Raw genomic sequence first — 15,942 nt, forward strand, 5'->3', positions numbered from 1 at the left:
TGTATGTAAAGTTTGCTGAGCGTTTAGGAGTTCTATCCAAAACACTACTCCCAGAATAGAAGGTTTTATTGCTGTGTCAAAAGCGCCTGCAATTGCATTGATTTAATGGGGGGGGGAACCTAGGATATCTAGGTTCGTCCTCATATACATTGGAAAAATAACGAACACAATCTGTGGGAACCTACACTTTTTTATTGATTTTTTTTCCTTTCTACCCAATTTCAAACAAAAGTCCGAGAACTATAAGTCAGCTTAAACGAGTGCCGCATCTGTATCTGGGAACGATTCGACGAGTACATACGTATGTAGGTGGGGTCAAGATCAGCTCAACTCTGGAACACATTCCCGTTGCGTTCCGTTCTAAATTTACCGGCCTGAAGAGCAGGGTTCCAGAATTTTCCTGATATTGATCCTAACTACAAACTCTACCTCTACTCGTACATACGCATCGTGCGCGAGGTGTTATCCGCATAGACGTTGATATTGACATTCAAGGACTGCACAGAGCTGTCCTCCCCCTGTCGCATCCGACTGGTGCTCACACGTGGAGCCACACCCGGCATAGGTGAATGACTTCGTAGCCGCACTTGGTTCATTGAGAACTCCACGTCCCTGTCACCCGGACCCGAGGTGGTTATCCTAATGGGGATGTTATTTAGCCTGGTGAGAATGGGGGAATGGGTGCCAGAGCTTCCATTCAACTTCTTCTGCTCGTTCAGCCCTGTGGCCGATGGCCGACGCAGGTTGGAACTGCTACCATTGGTGGTTACCGTCACATGGATGTTGCCATTCGACGTGCCCGAACTGGTCCGCTCTAGACTCCTGGGAGGATTGACAGTAGGAGCTGTGGTAAACATGGCGACAGGAGGCACAGTGGGAGCTGTAGTGAACAGGGAGACAGGTGGCACAGGAGGAGCTGTGGCTTTCTTTAGGCCCCTCAGGGATGTCAGATTCTTGGAGCAGTTCTGAAGACGCTGTGCCCGCTTACTGGCCGCGGCAGGCGGGCGGTCCAGGAAGGGGACCATCCCGGGCAGACGATCGTTGGAGGTACGTCTGTGCAAGTGAGAGGTCATCATCAGGGGGGATGTGGGCATGGCACGCATAGGTACTTCCTGCCGCTTCCACTGTTCCCGTCGTAGGTGTTCTTGGTACTCATGGTACTCTCTTCGTCGCTGCGACTCCCTTTCCAGCTCTCTGAGGCGGTCTTTCTCCCTCTCCACCTCGAGCTCGAGGAGGCGCTCGTATTCCCTTTGCCTCTCCTGCTGGCGCAGATTTTCTCGCTCCCTCTCCCGCTGCCTGGCGCGTTCTCGCTGCATTTTCAGCTCCTGATCCCACTCCCGTTGATTGGCCTCCTCGTCCGAGCCTCTCCTGGGCTTTTTGTCGGCCACATTGAACTTGGACAATCGCTTGTCTATATCGAAGGTGACAGGGCTGGCACTGCTGGATCGCTTACGTCTCTCCGGCTGCTTTGCCTTCTCCGTGTTGTTCAGCAGACAAGTGTCCGTCTCAATCTTGATTGTTAAATTGTTGTCCGTCTCCGATTCCGAGTCCAAGGCGCCGATATTGATGTTGATCTCGCAACCACTGTAGCCGCTTCTCTTAGGCAGCAGCTGGATGTTGGAACTGGTTCTAGTGGCAACGGATCGTTGCCACTCCCTTTCCCTCCTGTCATACGAGGCCACAGAGGCGCTCCTAGGTACTCCAGTCTTCAGCACATTACCGCTGCCACTCCGCAACAACGACGAGGGGCTCTGGCCCCGAACCATTGCCTGATAATCGCCACGGTTGCAGCAGCTCCTCAGAAGCGGAGAATTCGTCACTTCTACGGGAGCCTTGGGCGAGAGCCAGCGTGGTGGCTGAGGTACCGTTGAGACACTGCGCACCTCTGGCAGGCGCTGGCAGACGCCGGAGAAGGTTCGTCGAATCGGAGTGGTGGGAATGGACTGGAAGTCCCGCAGGAACTTGCGGCGCCTGTGTTCCGTGAAGGCCGTGGTGCTCTGCGGACCCAGCTTCGCGCTCGGTGCGTACTCGGGATCGCTGGAAAACTTGGGATTGCGGTAGAATGTCTCGAATTGCGGCGTTCGGCAGGGGAGCGGCTCTGGCTCTGGCCTCTGGTAGTGCTGTACTGGGTAGACGGGTCGATCGGCATACCGAAAATTGTACGATTGAATTTTAAATGGATCGCCGCGAAAGATGTCGGGAGTAGGGCGATTCGGATGCAGTCCATCTGCAGAGAAAGGGACTATGTTAATTAATATGGACTGTTTGGGCCGAGACGAGGAGGCCTTACGCATTGCATGACTCATTTCGTGCTAGTAATTTTGTGCTTTCCGAGGACGTTCTGCCAAAGGGATTGGTAATATTGCATTCCAATCATAAAAATGAAAATTTTTTGTTAATGTTAAAAGAACTAGAAAGAAAATGTGTTTCATTGATGTGAAACCGAAAAACCAGGCACCCTTGTTTTCTCCGATTCTCGAATTCTGGAAGACAAAGTGTTGCCCGTTCCGAGGCTCCCCAGCCCCATTAAAACTTTCTGGCAATACGGCGTGACATTTGACACGGGCTTTATCGGGCTACTCGATATCGAACCCGACCTTCTTTAAGTAAATCAATTTAAAATTTAAAGTTGTTAAAGTTAAAGTTAGTTATCGGAATCTAGTTGAATATACCAGTAACATATACTCCTAAACTATCACACATTATTATATACGTATATTCGCAATACACTCTTGTAAAATTGTTGCCCACATAGCACACACACACACACAAGTTATCTGACACATTTAGGGAAATCTTATAGGCTTGTGGTACCAACTGTACTTGGAATCCATTTCCATAGCATAAACGAATGGATAGGCTAAGATCGAATCCAGTGAAATGCGTGCACAATTTGTGAGTTTTTATTTGCATTTTATGTTTCCAATTACATTTACAAGTGGGGAATGAAATCGCTAAAGTGAGTTACCCCACAAACTTCATTCAAACTACATAGTTCTTTCGTATACAGAGAGTCTCGAACTACGAGTATTCGCACCCAAAATTTGAATGTTTCCCTCATGCGTATTACCGATTTCGTTCCCCGACTTACTCAGATCAACTTGGATCAATCGGATACTGCCGCAAGACTCTTGAATGGCTGCAAGTGTCTTTAAGTGTTGTGATCACGTACAGGATCATGTAAAATCCCAAATTTTTAATGCAACATAGCGCCACCTGAATGGGGCCACCTTGGAATACATTTTTGTGCACGCATTGAGCAGGATCCATAGAGATAAATAGCTCTGTAGTACTAGGCCAGATCGGTAAAACGAAGAAAGTTGAAAAGCAAACAAAATGTAGTAAATCGCAGGTATACAATGAGGTTATATTGAAAAATTGTACATACGCATAGCTGAAGTACTTGCTGATTATCATCGTTGTTCCATTGTTGTGAAACTTTAACTATACAAACAATATCTAATACCTACTCGTATTGACTTGTAATCCAATCATAATCAACATAGACTTTGACTTTGTGTTCGTTGTAACTTTTCACGCTTTGAAGAATTGCCGAATTCAATCATGCAAACACACACATTTTATAGTATGTATATTAACCAATTCAGAGATTTGATATTACATATACTCGTAAAAGGTACAAGAGCATTGTACAGGGTATGCAACCTGTACATCATATGTATTTAAATGTATCTATACTAATCTGATATTTAGCAACAGGTTTTGTTCGGTTTTCATAAGGTTATATTGTACAACCTTGTGCTTTGGTTCCCCGTTCGGGGGACTCAGCATTCAATATAGACGTGTGAATTAGACAATATAGCTTATAAATGAACAACAACAATATAAATATTATGCATACTCCTAGTACTTATAACTCATATTGAAATCGTTATTGTTATCTAACTATGTTTAAATGTTCAAAAAAAAGTGTAATCGTTTGCAAAATACGATTTAAAAACACACACAAAAAGCTGGTATGGGGTCAAACAAAGCTATTATGCTACTACAATTAACCAAAGCGTTTTGTGCACAGTATTCAATATACACTATACTACGAAATACACACTAAAATACTAAATTTAACAACTTACCGTATGTATTTGCTATATATGAGATAATCGCACACACATACTCTCTCTCAAGTTCACATGCGAATGACCGCAGGAAAACCAAATACTATCTTCGTTTCTATAGTTTAGCGCGAGCATATTAGTCAAAACACAACACAATATGATACGAGCTATTTATATAAACTAAATTAACCATAGTCCTTAGATTATTATCACACTTACACACACTACAAACGATGTGACGATGTGTACTCATGCCATGCCATGTTTAGGGTGAGAGCCGGGAGAAACCTAACCAGAAAACTTACATTTATTAAGCCAAACGGTGACCGAGTAGAATATATTACCAACAAACCACTTATAAAATTATATGAAAACAATATTATAGCTATTATATATATAATCTATGCACTAGTCGTTGGACAAATGTTTATTTCATAGAGATACTTATAACAAGATATCGGGATAAATAAAGTAAATTGCGTTGAGTTTACTATACTCGGGCTCGCCCTTATCTTATAAATTGGAAACAATTCTATTGTAATTCAAATGCAAATGCAAACTACAAATATGTAACTGAAGTTGTTGGTGAATAAACAAGCTACGCTCGAGAACAAAAGTTTTACTTTTTACTCAATTAAAAGCCTCTTGAAAGGCCCCAAGGGGTTGCCCTTCCCAATGGAAACTCTTTTGTTTTCGCAACTAAACATTTATTTTATATAGTGACAATTGCTTACATCAAGGTTGCGGAAAGTCCGCGTCAAAGACCCTCGATGGTAATACAGAGTGAATTTTATCTTAAATCTGGTATTTGCTAATGTACGAGTTAATGCATGATTGAATTGATTTGATATATGTATATACATTTGGTGTAAAATTTTTTTTAAACTTTACACATTACTTTAAGGTCAACTTTTAAAAAGCCCATGAAAAGAGTACAAGTTAAAGGGGAAAAGGTCAAGAACGCATTAATATTACAAACTAATTCATGTTACGTTTAAAGATCAAGAATCCAAGGCCATGGAGTCTACCAGCTCGTTTGTATCGATTTTCTCCTTGCCAAAAGATATAATCTGAGACAGGCTCTCGCCCAGCTCCTCCATCACCTCACGCTCGGTATCCTCTAAAGCCGTATTCTGCTTCTCGTGCATCACTAAGCGAGATATCATGCACATAATAGTCGCATCTACAACATCGTCGGTCAAATACCGATCCGAATCATCCTGCGACTGTTTGTCGTTGCCGTCTTTAGCCTTTTTCGAGTCTTCGCCATCCACTAAACTGTCCATAGAGTCCATGTCTACATCTGGACGATCTTCCATGTTGCGACAGCCTACAAAAATACAAAAATAAAGCATTTTAGTTAAGATCGGTGAACACAAGTCCTAGGGTTTTCATTCTTTTACTAACCTACGCATTTGCACATGCTAGAGCAAGGTATCTTTGCCTCGTAGCACTCGCAGTAGTTCTTCAGACAGCCAGACCGTTTGCAGTTGCACCCTTTGTTATGCAGACGCATGTCACCCGAATTGGGCGCCGTTATCTTGGGTCTGTAAAAAAAACAGAACAAAAATTTTAACTTAAAATACCCGATGATTACAGCTGGAATAAAAAGAAACACGTACTTGAATGCGCTGGGATTGCGGTCAAGGCAACTGCGTATTGCTCGCTCTCGTTCCACTTCATAGTCTAGATTATTGAAGCAGTCCTTACAGGTGCAGTCCTGGCAGAACTCCCCATTGGCAAAGCAATCGCAATAGAGCTTCAAACACTGTGACTTGCTGCAATTACAATGTTTACGTCGCGACGCCATACCCGCCAGTGCGTCAGTCGTAGGCGCTGAGTCCAATTGGGGAGACTTAAGTATCTCAAAGAGCGGCTTCTCAGGCAAAATCTTGGCGCTTTGAGGATTAGGATTAGCATTAGCTTGTGACGGCTGGACTGTGGCCTGTGTCGCCTTCGGCTGAACCGCAAATGGTTGATTTTGCAGCTGCTGCTGTCGTATCCTCTGTTTGGCCTGGGCCTGCAAGGCTTGCAAAGTTGTTGCCTGTTGTGCTGCTATGGAAAGCGGACGACGAGTCTTGCCGTCCACATAGCCAGTGTATCCACGTCTCATGGCACTGGTCGATGACTGAGGAATTCCCGAATTATAAATCATGTACTTGACTCCTTTGGGAGACTGCACCAAATTGTAGACTTTCTTTGCAGGATTAGTACTACTTTTGTTGGAGTTGGCGCCCTGCACCGTCACGCGCTGTATCGACGAGGGACGTGTGATAACATGCTTTTGCAGCTGCTGCTTCTGAGATGATTGCGGCACGGATATTACTAAGCGTGGCCGTTTTTTCTCCGGGCCCGCTTCGCTGCTATCGCTGGCATCGTCTGCAGCGGCCAAGTGTTGAATATTGAGATCGTTTAGCCCTTGTTTTCGGGGCGATTCCTGACTGCCGCTATTGCCGCTGCCCACACTAGGCGGCCTGGTGTTGGTGGCGCCCAGCGCACGCTAAAAAGGTTTAACACAACGTTAGCTCTCCGTGTACCAAGGATAGTGTAGATCGGGACAGTTTTCGTACTCACCTTGGAAACAAACGTTTGTATGGAGGGAAGCGGAACAATGCTTCCACCCGTTGTCTTCATTATAATCTTGTTTGTATTGCCCACAGAAACTACTTTAGTTCCTACTGATGTTGGGGTAGATGGACTTTTCGAGGATGTAGCCGTAGACATGACAGAACGCACAAAAGTTATCTTTGGCGAGGAATTCGACCTTGCGACTGCCGATGCACTGCTGGTACTGGCCGCCTCTTTAGTGCTGGGGAGGACACGTACATACTGCACGACACCCCCTTTGCCAGGAATTTGTACAGCATGTATTCCCTTCGTTGGGGAGTTCCCTTGGGCGCCGCTTGTGTTGGTTATGCTACTGGCGGCCCCTGGTTTGGGCGACAGCTTTATGATGTTCTTGTTGGACACCACAATTTGCTTGCCCGTGTTTTGCACCAACATTTTTCCGGGCGGAGCCGATGCGTTGTTTGTTGTGACAGATGTGCCGGTAGTCAAAGTGGAACTGTTGCTTACATCTGGCCCGTGTTTGGGAGGAGTTGCCCTGATAACCACTTGGCCAATCGATTTTCGGAGTCCTACGCTACCGGTTGAGGGAGCCAGTTTAAAGGCGGATGTTGCTGCATTGATGCCAGTTCCCGGTGTGGTGGTGGTGTTTGCTTTGGTGTTTATAATCATGGACGGGCTGGCCTGATTAATCTTGATTATCTTTCCATCAGATGTCCGGACCACCTGAAATTTGGCAGCCGGAGTTGATGTAGGTGAGTTGGCGGGCAACACACTCTTCGCTCCCAGTGGCGTTATGCCCTTAATTGTTAAGGGCGTGGAGGCAGAGGTACCTCCTTTCCCTGGCACGGCTGCCTTGACCAGGCCAGTGCTGCCAACGTTCACGTCCTTGGAGAGGATTGCTTTTTGAAGGCCCGTTGGGGCGACTAGATGATGTACGGCTCCAGCTGATGACACAGTGACTGCTGCCTTGGGCATGCTAGGAGTTGATGCAGCCACCACTGGCTTAGCAGCTGCTTCCGCCGGCATGGACTTTTGAAGGTAGAGAATTTTTCCATCAGGCGTTTTTATCTGTGTCATGGTCAGGCTGTTTAAACCCTTTGGTGTTCCACCCGAAGGGGATGTTGGTGCAACAGTTGTGTTGCCAATCTTAACAGTGTTGCTTGAAAGGGGTTTAAAATTGTTTAAAACCTTTATGTCGGTTATTTGTGGCTTGATTGGTGCGACTGATCCCGCCCCTGCTGTTACCACTTTAATAGCATGCGATTTCAAAACAGCAGGTCCAGGCGATCTCAATCGTTTGTCCTCCAGTATGGTGACAACGGTTCTTTTAAATTGCGGGGTGTTCAATGACTCTTTAATGGAGATTGAGTGCTTATCGCCGCCGGCGCCATCTCCATCCGAATCGAGTGCATCGATTTCCATGTGGTGCTGTGTGGCAGTTTCTTCTTGTGTTGGCTCCAAAAAGTCTTCGAAACTGAGTTCGGGTAATGGCGTGTTGTCGTCCAAAGATGCTGTGTGCAAAAAAGGTTGGAATTAAAAGTTTATCAATTCGCTCTAACGTTAGTTTCTATACCCGATGACCGTCGCCACCGCTGAGTGTACATATTTGCACTTATTTTCAATTCAATTTCAAAATTTTCTTTATCATCAGCTGCGATACTTAATTTTCCAGCACTTGAGATCAGTATTAAACAATACTCGATTTTTCTCAACGAATAATCGATACACAAAAAAAACATTCCCTACAAACCAGAACACGATTTAAAAATAGTGTTTAGCTGGTTTCAGTTCTTGTGTTTCGTTCTTTTTTATTACTCGACTCCAATTTAATCGCCAACAACTTACAGAATACGCATACAAAGTGCTTAAATATATGATTTTATTAAATAGCCGACACATTTCTTATTACTTCTTCGCAGCCTCCTTCTTCTCGCGCGCCTTCTTGCCCTCAGTTAGCTCGGAGCGTTGCGTCTCAGTCAGCGCCGACATGGTCTTGGTAACAACACCAGTGCCCAGAGTCAGGTTTCCGTCGCGTAGAGTGAAACGTTGCCCCTGTTCCATGACCATAGGGCGGATGAGACGCAGTATCAGTTTGGTATCCTCCCCAGGCATGACCATGTCCTTGTCGGGGATTTGCACTTGGACAGCACAGTCCCAGGTGCGCGAGAACATTTGGAGTTGAATGAACGACATGAAGGGCTTGGTGCGACCACCCTCTTCCTTGGACAAGATGTAGACCTGTGCCTCCAGCTGATCCATGGCCTTTACACTGCCTGGCTTGCACATAACCATGCCACGCTTGATGTCATCTCGCTTAACGCCGCGCACCAAGGCTCCCAGTTGATCTCCAGCCTGAGCCTCCTCCAAAATCTGATGGAACATCTCTACGCCAGTCACCGTCGACTTGAGCACCTTGTTGTAGCCGACAAATTCACATTCCATTCCCTTCTTGACCACACCTCGCTCCAGGCGACCAGTGACAACAGTTCCGCGTCCTGGAATAGAGTATACATTCTCCACTGGCAGAAGGAAGGGTTTGTCCAGCTCACGCACTGGAGTTGGTATGAAGCTGTCTACTTCCTTGAGCAGCTTTAGAATCGCCTCCGAACCAATTTCGGGATTTTTATCCTCCAGAGCGCACAGAGCAGAGCCTTTTACGACAGGAATATTATCCCCATCATAGCCCATCTCGCTGAGCAGCTCGCGTATTTCCATTTCCACCAGGTCAACCATCTCCTGATCGGCGGCATCCACTTTGTTGATAAACACAACGATATGATCAATGCCAATCTGTTTGGCCAGCAGCATGTGCTCACGGGTCTGGGGCATAGCGCCGTCCGTTGCAGCCACGACTAGAATGGCCCCATCCATTTGAGCTGTGCCCGTGATCATGTTCTTGATGTAGTCGGCATGTCCTGGGCAATCCGTGTGACCATAATGACGCGATTCTGTCTGGTACTCGACATGGGCCACATTGATCGTTATGCCTCTGGCCTTCTCCTCCGGCGCGTTGTCAATCTCATTGTACTTTTTGCTCTCGGCCAGGTGCTTGTCCGCCAGTACTTTGGTGATGGCTGCGGTCAGAGTTGTCTTGCCGTGATCAACATGGCCAATGGTGCCCACATTGCAATGCGGCTTGGTGCGCTCGAAGACCTTCTTCTCATTGGCGTATTGACGAAGGTATTGCTGAACGTTGCCGGTCCTGCCAGCGAGTAAACCATTCCGCTTGCAATCCCGATTGACAGCGGCCGGCCCGGTGGCGCAAGCCAATCTAAGCATCCGGGATGAGCTCATGGCCCGGCGGCTGCTACGAATGACCATGGGGGCAGCCGACCGGCATACGGATACGGCAGCAGCAAATGCATGTGACATGATTCAAATGTTCCGTACGCTTTCCAAAAACTGAAAACAAATCGTGTTTCGATGTGTGGTACTAGGTTCGTCGCACGTTCCTTCACTTACAACAATATTGTTTTGTCCTTAAATGGAGCAAAATGCCTTTTTACAAGTCGGAAAAATCTTGTCACGGCTCCAAAATTGCGTAAACCCTACAATGTGCTGCCCACTGAACTGCCAACCTGATACAATTTTATCGATAGGCCTGCTTATCAGTACCACATTTCTTATATAATTATGTTCCCGCTCTGTTTAATTCATGGTCCAGATTGTAAAAATGTAAATTACTTTCATTCACATTTAATTTATGATAATAAATTTAAGTCTTTGCGGTTTTGGTTGAATTTAACCTAGTTGGCAGGTCTTGTTTACGTTATGAAGGGAAATTATTTTTGAGCTATTTTTTCATAATAAAGTAAAGATGCTGCCACTTACACAAATTATCTAGGCTAATTGCAATCGAAATAAGTCGGGACTTAATAGCATTTTTAACTAAGCTGATTCGCATGCTAATACTCCAAATCGGCAGCCAGCAACCCACAACTGCCCCAAGACTGTACCTCACAAAGCACTCACACCACCACACATTCGTATATATGTACTGAACTGTCTGGCAAGGTCCGCGTTGGGAAATTTTTAGTTGGGAAGTTCCCACTTCGTTGAAAGCACTTGGGGTACATTTTTCGTTTCGTCACCAGAGGTCGAATTATCAGAAATAAGCAAATTACGCACCGACCTCATTATAAATGCGATTCAAAATTGGCGACGGAATAATGCAGCCACATCTGGGGTATGATGCCATGATTTTCTATGCTCGCCGCATGGGCTGCTGGCCGGTTTGATATTTTGCGCGCCAGCAGGCCCCTACATGAGCTGCCAACTGCCATGCTAGCGAGGTACACGCTGTACTGGCCAGAGGTTGAAAATTCAATTTGAAATACGAAAGTACAGCTTAAGCACTAAACAACTTACCAATGTTACTGCAACGGGGATCCATTGTGGGTTCAAATTTAAATTGTGTGTCCTTATCAGGTAGTCTTTATGTTTGTTTTGAATATTTGCAGTGTGCGCGGTCGATGCTAAGCAAAACAAAAAGAAAATCTACGCCCGTGCTGACAAACGACTATGAACTGTACGGTCGGTCACTTGCAAAAATACCACACGAAAATCGCTTATAAACCTATTCCACAACACCGCAAATATATGCACTTTATCTGTAACGCATTTACATTGCCAAACAACAACAAATTCAAAATTCAATTTAAATTGCCGTCCAGTCTATTTCTACTGCAGTTGATGAGAATTTTATCTAAATTGTACTATCAGCGTTGCAAAGGAAACTATCGAAGAAGTGCGATGACTGTGTTGTAAAACACTCAAGAATGGCTGCATTTTGAGGACGCCGATGAATCGATTGCGGCCTTTGCGATTTAAAATTTTGGAATACAAGTTTTAAAGAAAATATATTGGATAGGGTAGGTTTTGTTATAAGTTTAGATCTGATTATGTATATTGGCGAAGATTGATATATTTCAGTCATAGTCATTAATAAATTGAATTCAGATGCAGCCAACTTGCAGCCAGTAGGTAATTCTCGCGAACAAAAGTATTGAATGGCTTGTCTAACAGCATGGCAGGGCAAATTTTGAACAGTCCATGGCGGTTCCGACGTTGCACTTTCACCTCAAACAGTAGTGCAAGTATATTTATAGCTGGCCAGCTCGATGCCAGCTCCGGTATCAAGTTTTTCCTTTGGTAGACCCTAGATATATAATCTTGTCTGAATTTACTACAACAAGAGGATCAAGCTTACCATTTCCGACAGTTGTCGCCATTCCCTGCCTCACCACAGGGCACATCTCATGAGCAAATGGCTTTTTTTAGCGTACATTTTGAATGATTGATATTAATCCATAGCAGAATACGTTCTGTGCGATGTCCTGAAGAGTTGAAGCTGCTTCAGGAAGTGACCATTCTAGATTTCCACTATTTCTGCCTCAAGGCCGCAGTGAAAGATGGCACGGTTGCTGTTGCTGTTGATGCTGTTATAAGCAGACAATGCATTCCTTGTGCCGTTAAAACATGATCGTCCACTGATCTTCACTTGGCAGGCCCCTCAAATCAATCGGCTCCTTGAGGAAGGTCGATGTCTGTGCCTCAATATGGACGTTAATCGCTCGGAATAGAACTTTGCCTGCCTCTCCTCAGTGGTGGGTGGATTGATTCCCCTGGTGGGCAGGGGAGGGGTCTCTTTTTGGGGAGCGTTCTCTGGCTCATCGTCAAAGTTGCTCAGACTAGAACTACTGTTATTTTTTTCCTTTATTTGATTGATTGATGTACTTAATTAAAAAAAAAAAATAAAACAAGGCTTTGAAATTGAAACATAATTTTCAGAATTAAATAATACTATACATATAAACAAAAACGTAACTTTAAATAATAAATGATAGATAGACTACATAAATTCGGTGGATGGCCTAAGACGCACTCTGCGATTGCGCAGCGTGTACGTCCGCGAAGTGTCGCCATTCACGGATTGCGGCTCATTTTCTGCTGGGCCCTGGTCTACGGAACGTGTTTCCCCTGAAGCTTCGATCGACATGTCCTCCTCGCAATCCTCTAGCTTATCGCCGCCAAAGGACTCATCATCGCTAATAGTGCCTTCTTCGTAGGTGAATTTGAAGTGCCGTACATTTTTCTTTGTACTGAAAATAACTCCACGACTGTCACGCTTGCTGGTCCCTGGTGTTTTCAGAATCGACTGGCGTCCCTTATTGGAAGGGGGGGTATGATTAAGAGCGTTTTGTTCGGCTGCGGCCAATATAGCAGACTTGAGCAGAGTGTTGCCACCATTGGAAGAACGGCTCTCGCCTACAGACATGCGCAGGACGGTGCGAGCAGGAGAAAAGGACCGACGGTCGCGTACTACGATCACACGCTGAGTGCTGCTGCGAGATGGAGTTTGCGGGGCATCGTCCGCTGATACCTTATCCGCCTTAGCCTTTTTCATTTCAGCATGGGCCCTGCGGAGTAATTGCATCAAGTTACTGCTGGCCTTGACCTTGGGCTTAGCGTTTAAATTGTTGCCCAGCTTAGACTTTGGTTTGGCCACAGGCTTGGCTGGTATTTTCGATTCCTCAACTGCATCGGGGTCCTGCCAATTGTTCTGTTTCCATCGCTTCAAGTTATCAAAGCGCTTGTCAACATTCTCACTCTGGAGTCGCAGCATGTCCCACCACCCTTCCAGATCCTCTGCCTGGACGGGTTTCGTCTCCTCGCTGCCATCGTAGGGTCGATGGTTCTTGCCCGTAGCTCCCGCCTCGCAACGGTCAATCAGACCGCTGAACTGCATCAATTTCTTGGTAGAGAGCAAATTTGTCTGTCCAATGGCCACATTGATCATATCTATGCCGCCCGTCTCAACCAGATGCGCCTCATTCTCCTTGCTATAGGCTTCCCACTCGCTGCAGATATCTCGCAGTCGTCGAATCTCATTCTCCAGCTGTATGCGAAAGTAGAGCACCGACTCGAGGGCCCGCCGATTGGCAACAGGAGTCTCCTCACCGGGCAAATACATGCTGTTTCGCTTCTCACGCTCACAGCGAGAGTTCACTTTACCTCGCGAGACGCTCACATACGGACTTAAGTAGTTGGGCTTCTCATTGGAAATCCTGCGAGGAGGGGTTTGCTCCGCAGCTGGCTTCAGAGTAGAATTTTCTTGTTCTTTATCATCTGGATCTGGAAACCAATAATATTACATTTTACTCCATTTTATTCCTGTTGTACTTACCCTTAGCCAGATATGGATCCAAGATCAAACTCTCTTCAGCTGCCGTTTTTATCAAAGAGTACCTAGAAAAGTCAAATTTCCGCTTCGCTTTCGAATCTCGGTGGCTGCTCATTCGACCCACTGGACTCAGATTTGAAATCTCACCCAAGGCTTCTATCATTTCTTGACTGCAATTGTTCGTCTTGCACTGCGTGGATGTGGCCAGAGCAGGGAAACTTATCTTCTCTTCCAGCAGCGTATTGGGAGGCAGTGGGAGTTCAGTGGTCCCAGCCTCAACCAACTCTCTCATCAGCTCCGGCCGATTTCGAACATTCTTTTGAAGACCTACGTACTTGTTGACGTTGCTCTTGGCCTTCATTCTGGTCGAAAATTGGCTGGCAAGCTTGTTTTTTATTGCCGGCCCTTTTGCTACTGCGGTCGACTTAAATTTTCCCGCAGCTCCCCCTCCGCCGACTCCTTGAATGGGCTTTGGTTTCACTGCTGGTATTTTTAAGGTGGGCTTACTCACGGCCGGCTTTTCGAATGGTTGCATCCTCACATTTGGCAAATGAACAACCCCATTTTCAGAAGGTCCAACGACCAAATCTGCTGCCTTGGGCTTTGGGCCTGCTGTAGGCTTCAAGGGCAATGCACGTGAAGGTGCAGGCTTGACTGTGGCTGGCTGGACATTCCTTGCTGATGTTTGATGTTTCATGTTTGATGTTTGGGTCTTCACAGTGACCGGTTGAGGACGCGACGTTGCATGTTGCAGCTTTGCCATGGTTGCCGCAGGCTGAGCGCGCAATCTGGATGGCTGACCCTGGGTACGCAATTGGGTTGCCAAAGGCTGTTTCCTCTCCGCTGCCGTCTGCGTACACTGAGTTTTATTTACCAAAACATATAAGGAGTGCCTTTTTGGCGGCACAAATGCCGGAGCGTTCTCCTGCTCTTTCTGGGGGTTTGTCGCAGGTTTAAGTGTTTCGGTTTTATATGTGAACATCTTTTGACCACGACGAGCAATTTGCTCGTTCTTTGTTTGTTCCTTCCTGGCAGCCTTCCATTCCACGAAGCGCTTTATGTAATGGTCGTGCCGGGTGGGGTTCCTCTGCTGCTGAGGCAGCTCTGGTTTTCGATTCTCCTTAGGAGGAGCGACATAGGTAAGGCGTGGCTGCGCCTCCTCTGAGGGCGGTATAGGTGCCGCACGCTTGACGGGAGTTGGACTAATAATGCGGTTGCTTTGAAAACGATCCCCGCGCTGTTTTGCACGCGACGCATTCTGGAGTTCCCGGTTCTGCTCATTGAAATTGCGTGGGTTCAAAGCAAGTGATTGCTGTTTATATAATTCCCTGTGGCGCTGCATTATGACGTCGAGCAGTAATTATTTAGGAGTTTACAAAAAATGGAGGGACGCTTCTTAAGAATGGCGCCTTTTCAGCGTGCCATATCGATGAAAAAACGAACTTAGCCCACTTAAGCCCCTTTATTTAAACTGGATAACAACTCGAGTTAGACCGCGGAAAATAATACTAATAATAATAATATTTACCTCTTTTTTACCTGGCAAGGAAACTTTTTTTGATAGATTGGGGACTTGGAATTTGTTTAACAATTTAATCTGGTATTTTGTATGCAGTTTTTTTAAAGGTAGTGCTTTTTTTACACAATAATTTTTAGCGGTATATTTTTCAAAATGTTCACTTTGAAATCTCGTGAAAATTCTAAACAAATCCAATAAGAATGACTAGCAAAAGTTGGCTACTATTTTAGAAAAATAATCTATCAATCGGATAAACTTCATGTTCAGCTATAAAGTCCTAGCAAGCTAATAATATCAAATCACAGAACGATTAGCCCATTGTATGCCAAAGGGGTATTTTAATATTGCACCGAAAATAGTGAAAATCATGGATATAGTGGGTTTTTTTTGTGAGTAAAAGAAGGGATAGGAGGTATCTACAATGACTGTTTAAATAGAGGGGTCTTAAGTGGGTATATGTGGCATATTTCAGACCGTATATTTTATCGCCAAGTCACTTAGTACACTAATTTTCTTGCCACAATGTCTGGCTCACACACCTTGCAAAATAAAAAAATACTTTCCATAGTATTTTCCAGTATATTAAGGTTATGCAC

At 45.5% G+C, this 15,942-nt stretch overlaps 4 protein-coding genes across 9 annotated transcripts; all 4 read right to left on the reverse strand.

Moving 5' to 3' along the window:
- Positions 1 to 172: 172 nt before the first annotated feature.
- LOC117188146 (protein split ends-like) lies at positions 173 to 2,383 on the reverse strand. Its single transcript, XM_033391541.1, has 2 exons — positions 2,291 to 2,383; positions 173 to 2,227 (listed from the first exon to the last, which is right to left on the reverse strand). Exons 1-2 carry the CDS (start codon positions 2,304 to 2,306, stop codon positions 432 to 434), a joined length of 1,812 nt encoding a protein of 603 aa, XP_033247432.1. The 5' UTR covers positions 2,307 to 2,383; the 3' UTR covers positions 173 to 431.
- A 2,383-nt stretch (positions 2,384 to 4,766) lies between these two features.
- LOC108158944 (protein lin-54 homolog) lies at positions 4,767 to 11,364 on the reverse strand. Of its 5 annotated transcripts, XM_017291765.2 has the most exons (6): positions 11,013 to 11,364; positions 10,773 to 10,943; positions 6,651 to 8,155; positions 5,699 to 6,576; positions 5,484 to 5,623; positions 4,767 to 5,406 (listed from the first exon to the last, which is right to left on the reverse strand). In XM_017291765.2, exons 2-6 carry the CDS (start codon positions 10,840 to 10,842, stop codon positions 5,078 to 5,080), a joined length of 2,922 nt encoding a protein of 973 aa, XP_017147254.1. In that variant the 5' UTR covers positions 10,843 to 10,943; positions 11,013 to 11,364; the 3' UTR covers positions 4,767 to 5,077. The 5 variants fall into 5 exon arrangements, with proteins under 5 accessions (XP_017147254.1, XP_017147256.1, XP_017147255.1 ...); XM_017291767.2 differs by lacking the exon at positions 10,773 to 10,943 and having other exon boundaries at positions 11,013 to 11,363; XM_017291766.2 differs by lacking the exon at positions 11,013 to 11,364 and having other exon boundaries at positions 10,773 to 10,948.
- LOC117188147 (elongation factor Tu-like) lies at positions 8,494 to 10,212 on the reverse strand. Its single transcript, XM_033391542.1, has 2 exons — positions 10,107 to 10,212; positions 8,494 to 10,046 (listed from the first exon to the last, which is right to left on the reverse strand). Exon 2 carries the CDS (start codon positions 10,014 to 10,016, stop codon positions 8,550 to 8,552), a length of 1,467 nt encoding a protein of 488 aa, XP_033247433.1. The 5' UTR covers positions 10,017 to 10,046; positions 10,107 to 10,212; the 3' UTR covers positions 8,494 to 8,549.
- A 1,045-nt stretch (positions 11,365 to 12,409) lies between the features above and the next one.
- Positions 12,410 to 15,466, reverse strand: LOC108158946 (guanylate kinase-associated protein mars). Of its 2 annotated transcripts, XM_033391537.1 has the most exons (4): positions 15,356 to 15,466; positions 14,678 to 15,298; positions 13,831 to 14,635; positions 12,410 to 13,778 (listed from the first exon to the last, which is right to left on the reverse strand). In XM_033391537.1, exons 2-4 carry the CDS (start codon positions 15,167 to 15,169, stop codon positions 12,496 to 12,498), a joined length of 2,580 nt encoding a protein of 859 aa, XP_033247428.1. In that variant the 5' UTR covers positions 15,170 to 15,298; positions 15,356 to 15,466; the 3' UTR covers positions 12,410 to 12,495. The 2 variants fall into 2 exon arrangements, with proteins under 2 accessions (XP_033247428.1, XP_017147258.2); XM_017291769.2 differs by having other exon boundaries at positions 13,831 to 15,298.
- Positions 15,467 to 15,942: the final 476 nt, after the last annotated feature.

Source organism: Drosophila miranda, chromosome 3, assembly GCF_003369915.1.
Source record: "Drosophila miranda strain MSH22 chromosome 3, D.miranda_PacBio2.1, whole genome shotgun sequence".
Lineage (NCBI taxonomy): Eukaryota > Metazoa > Arthropoda > Insecta > Diptera > Drosophilidae > Drosophila > Drosophila miranda.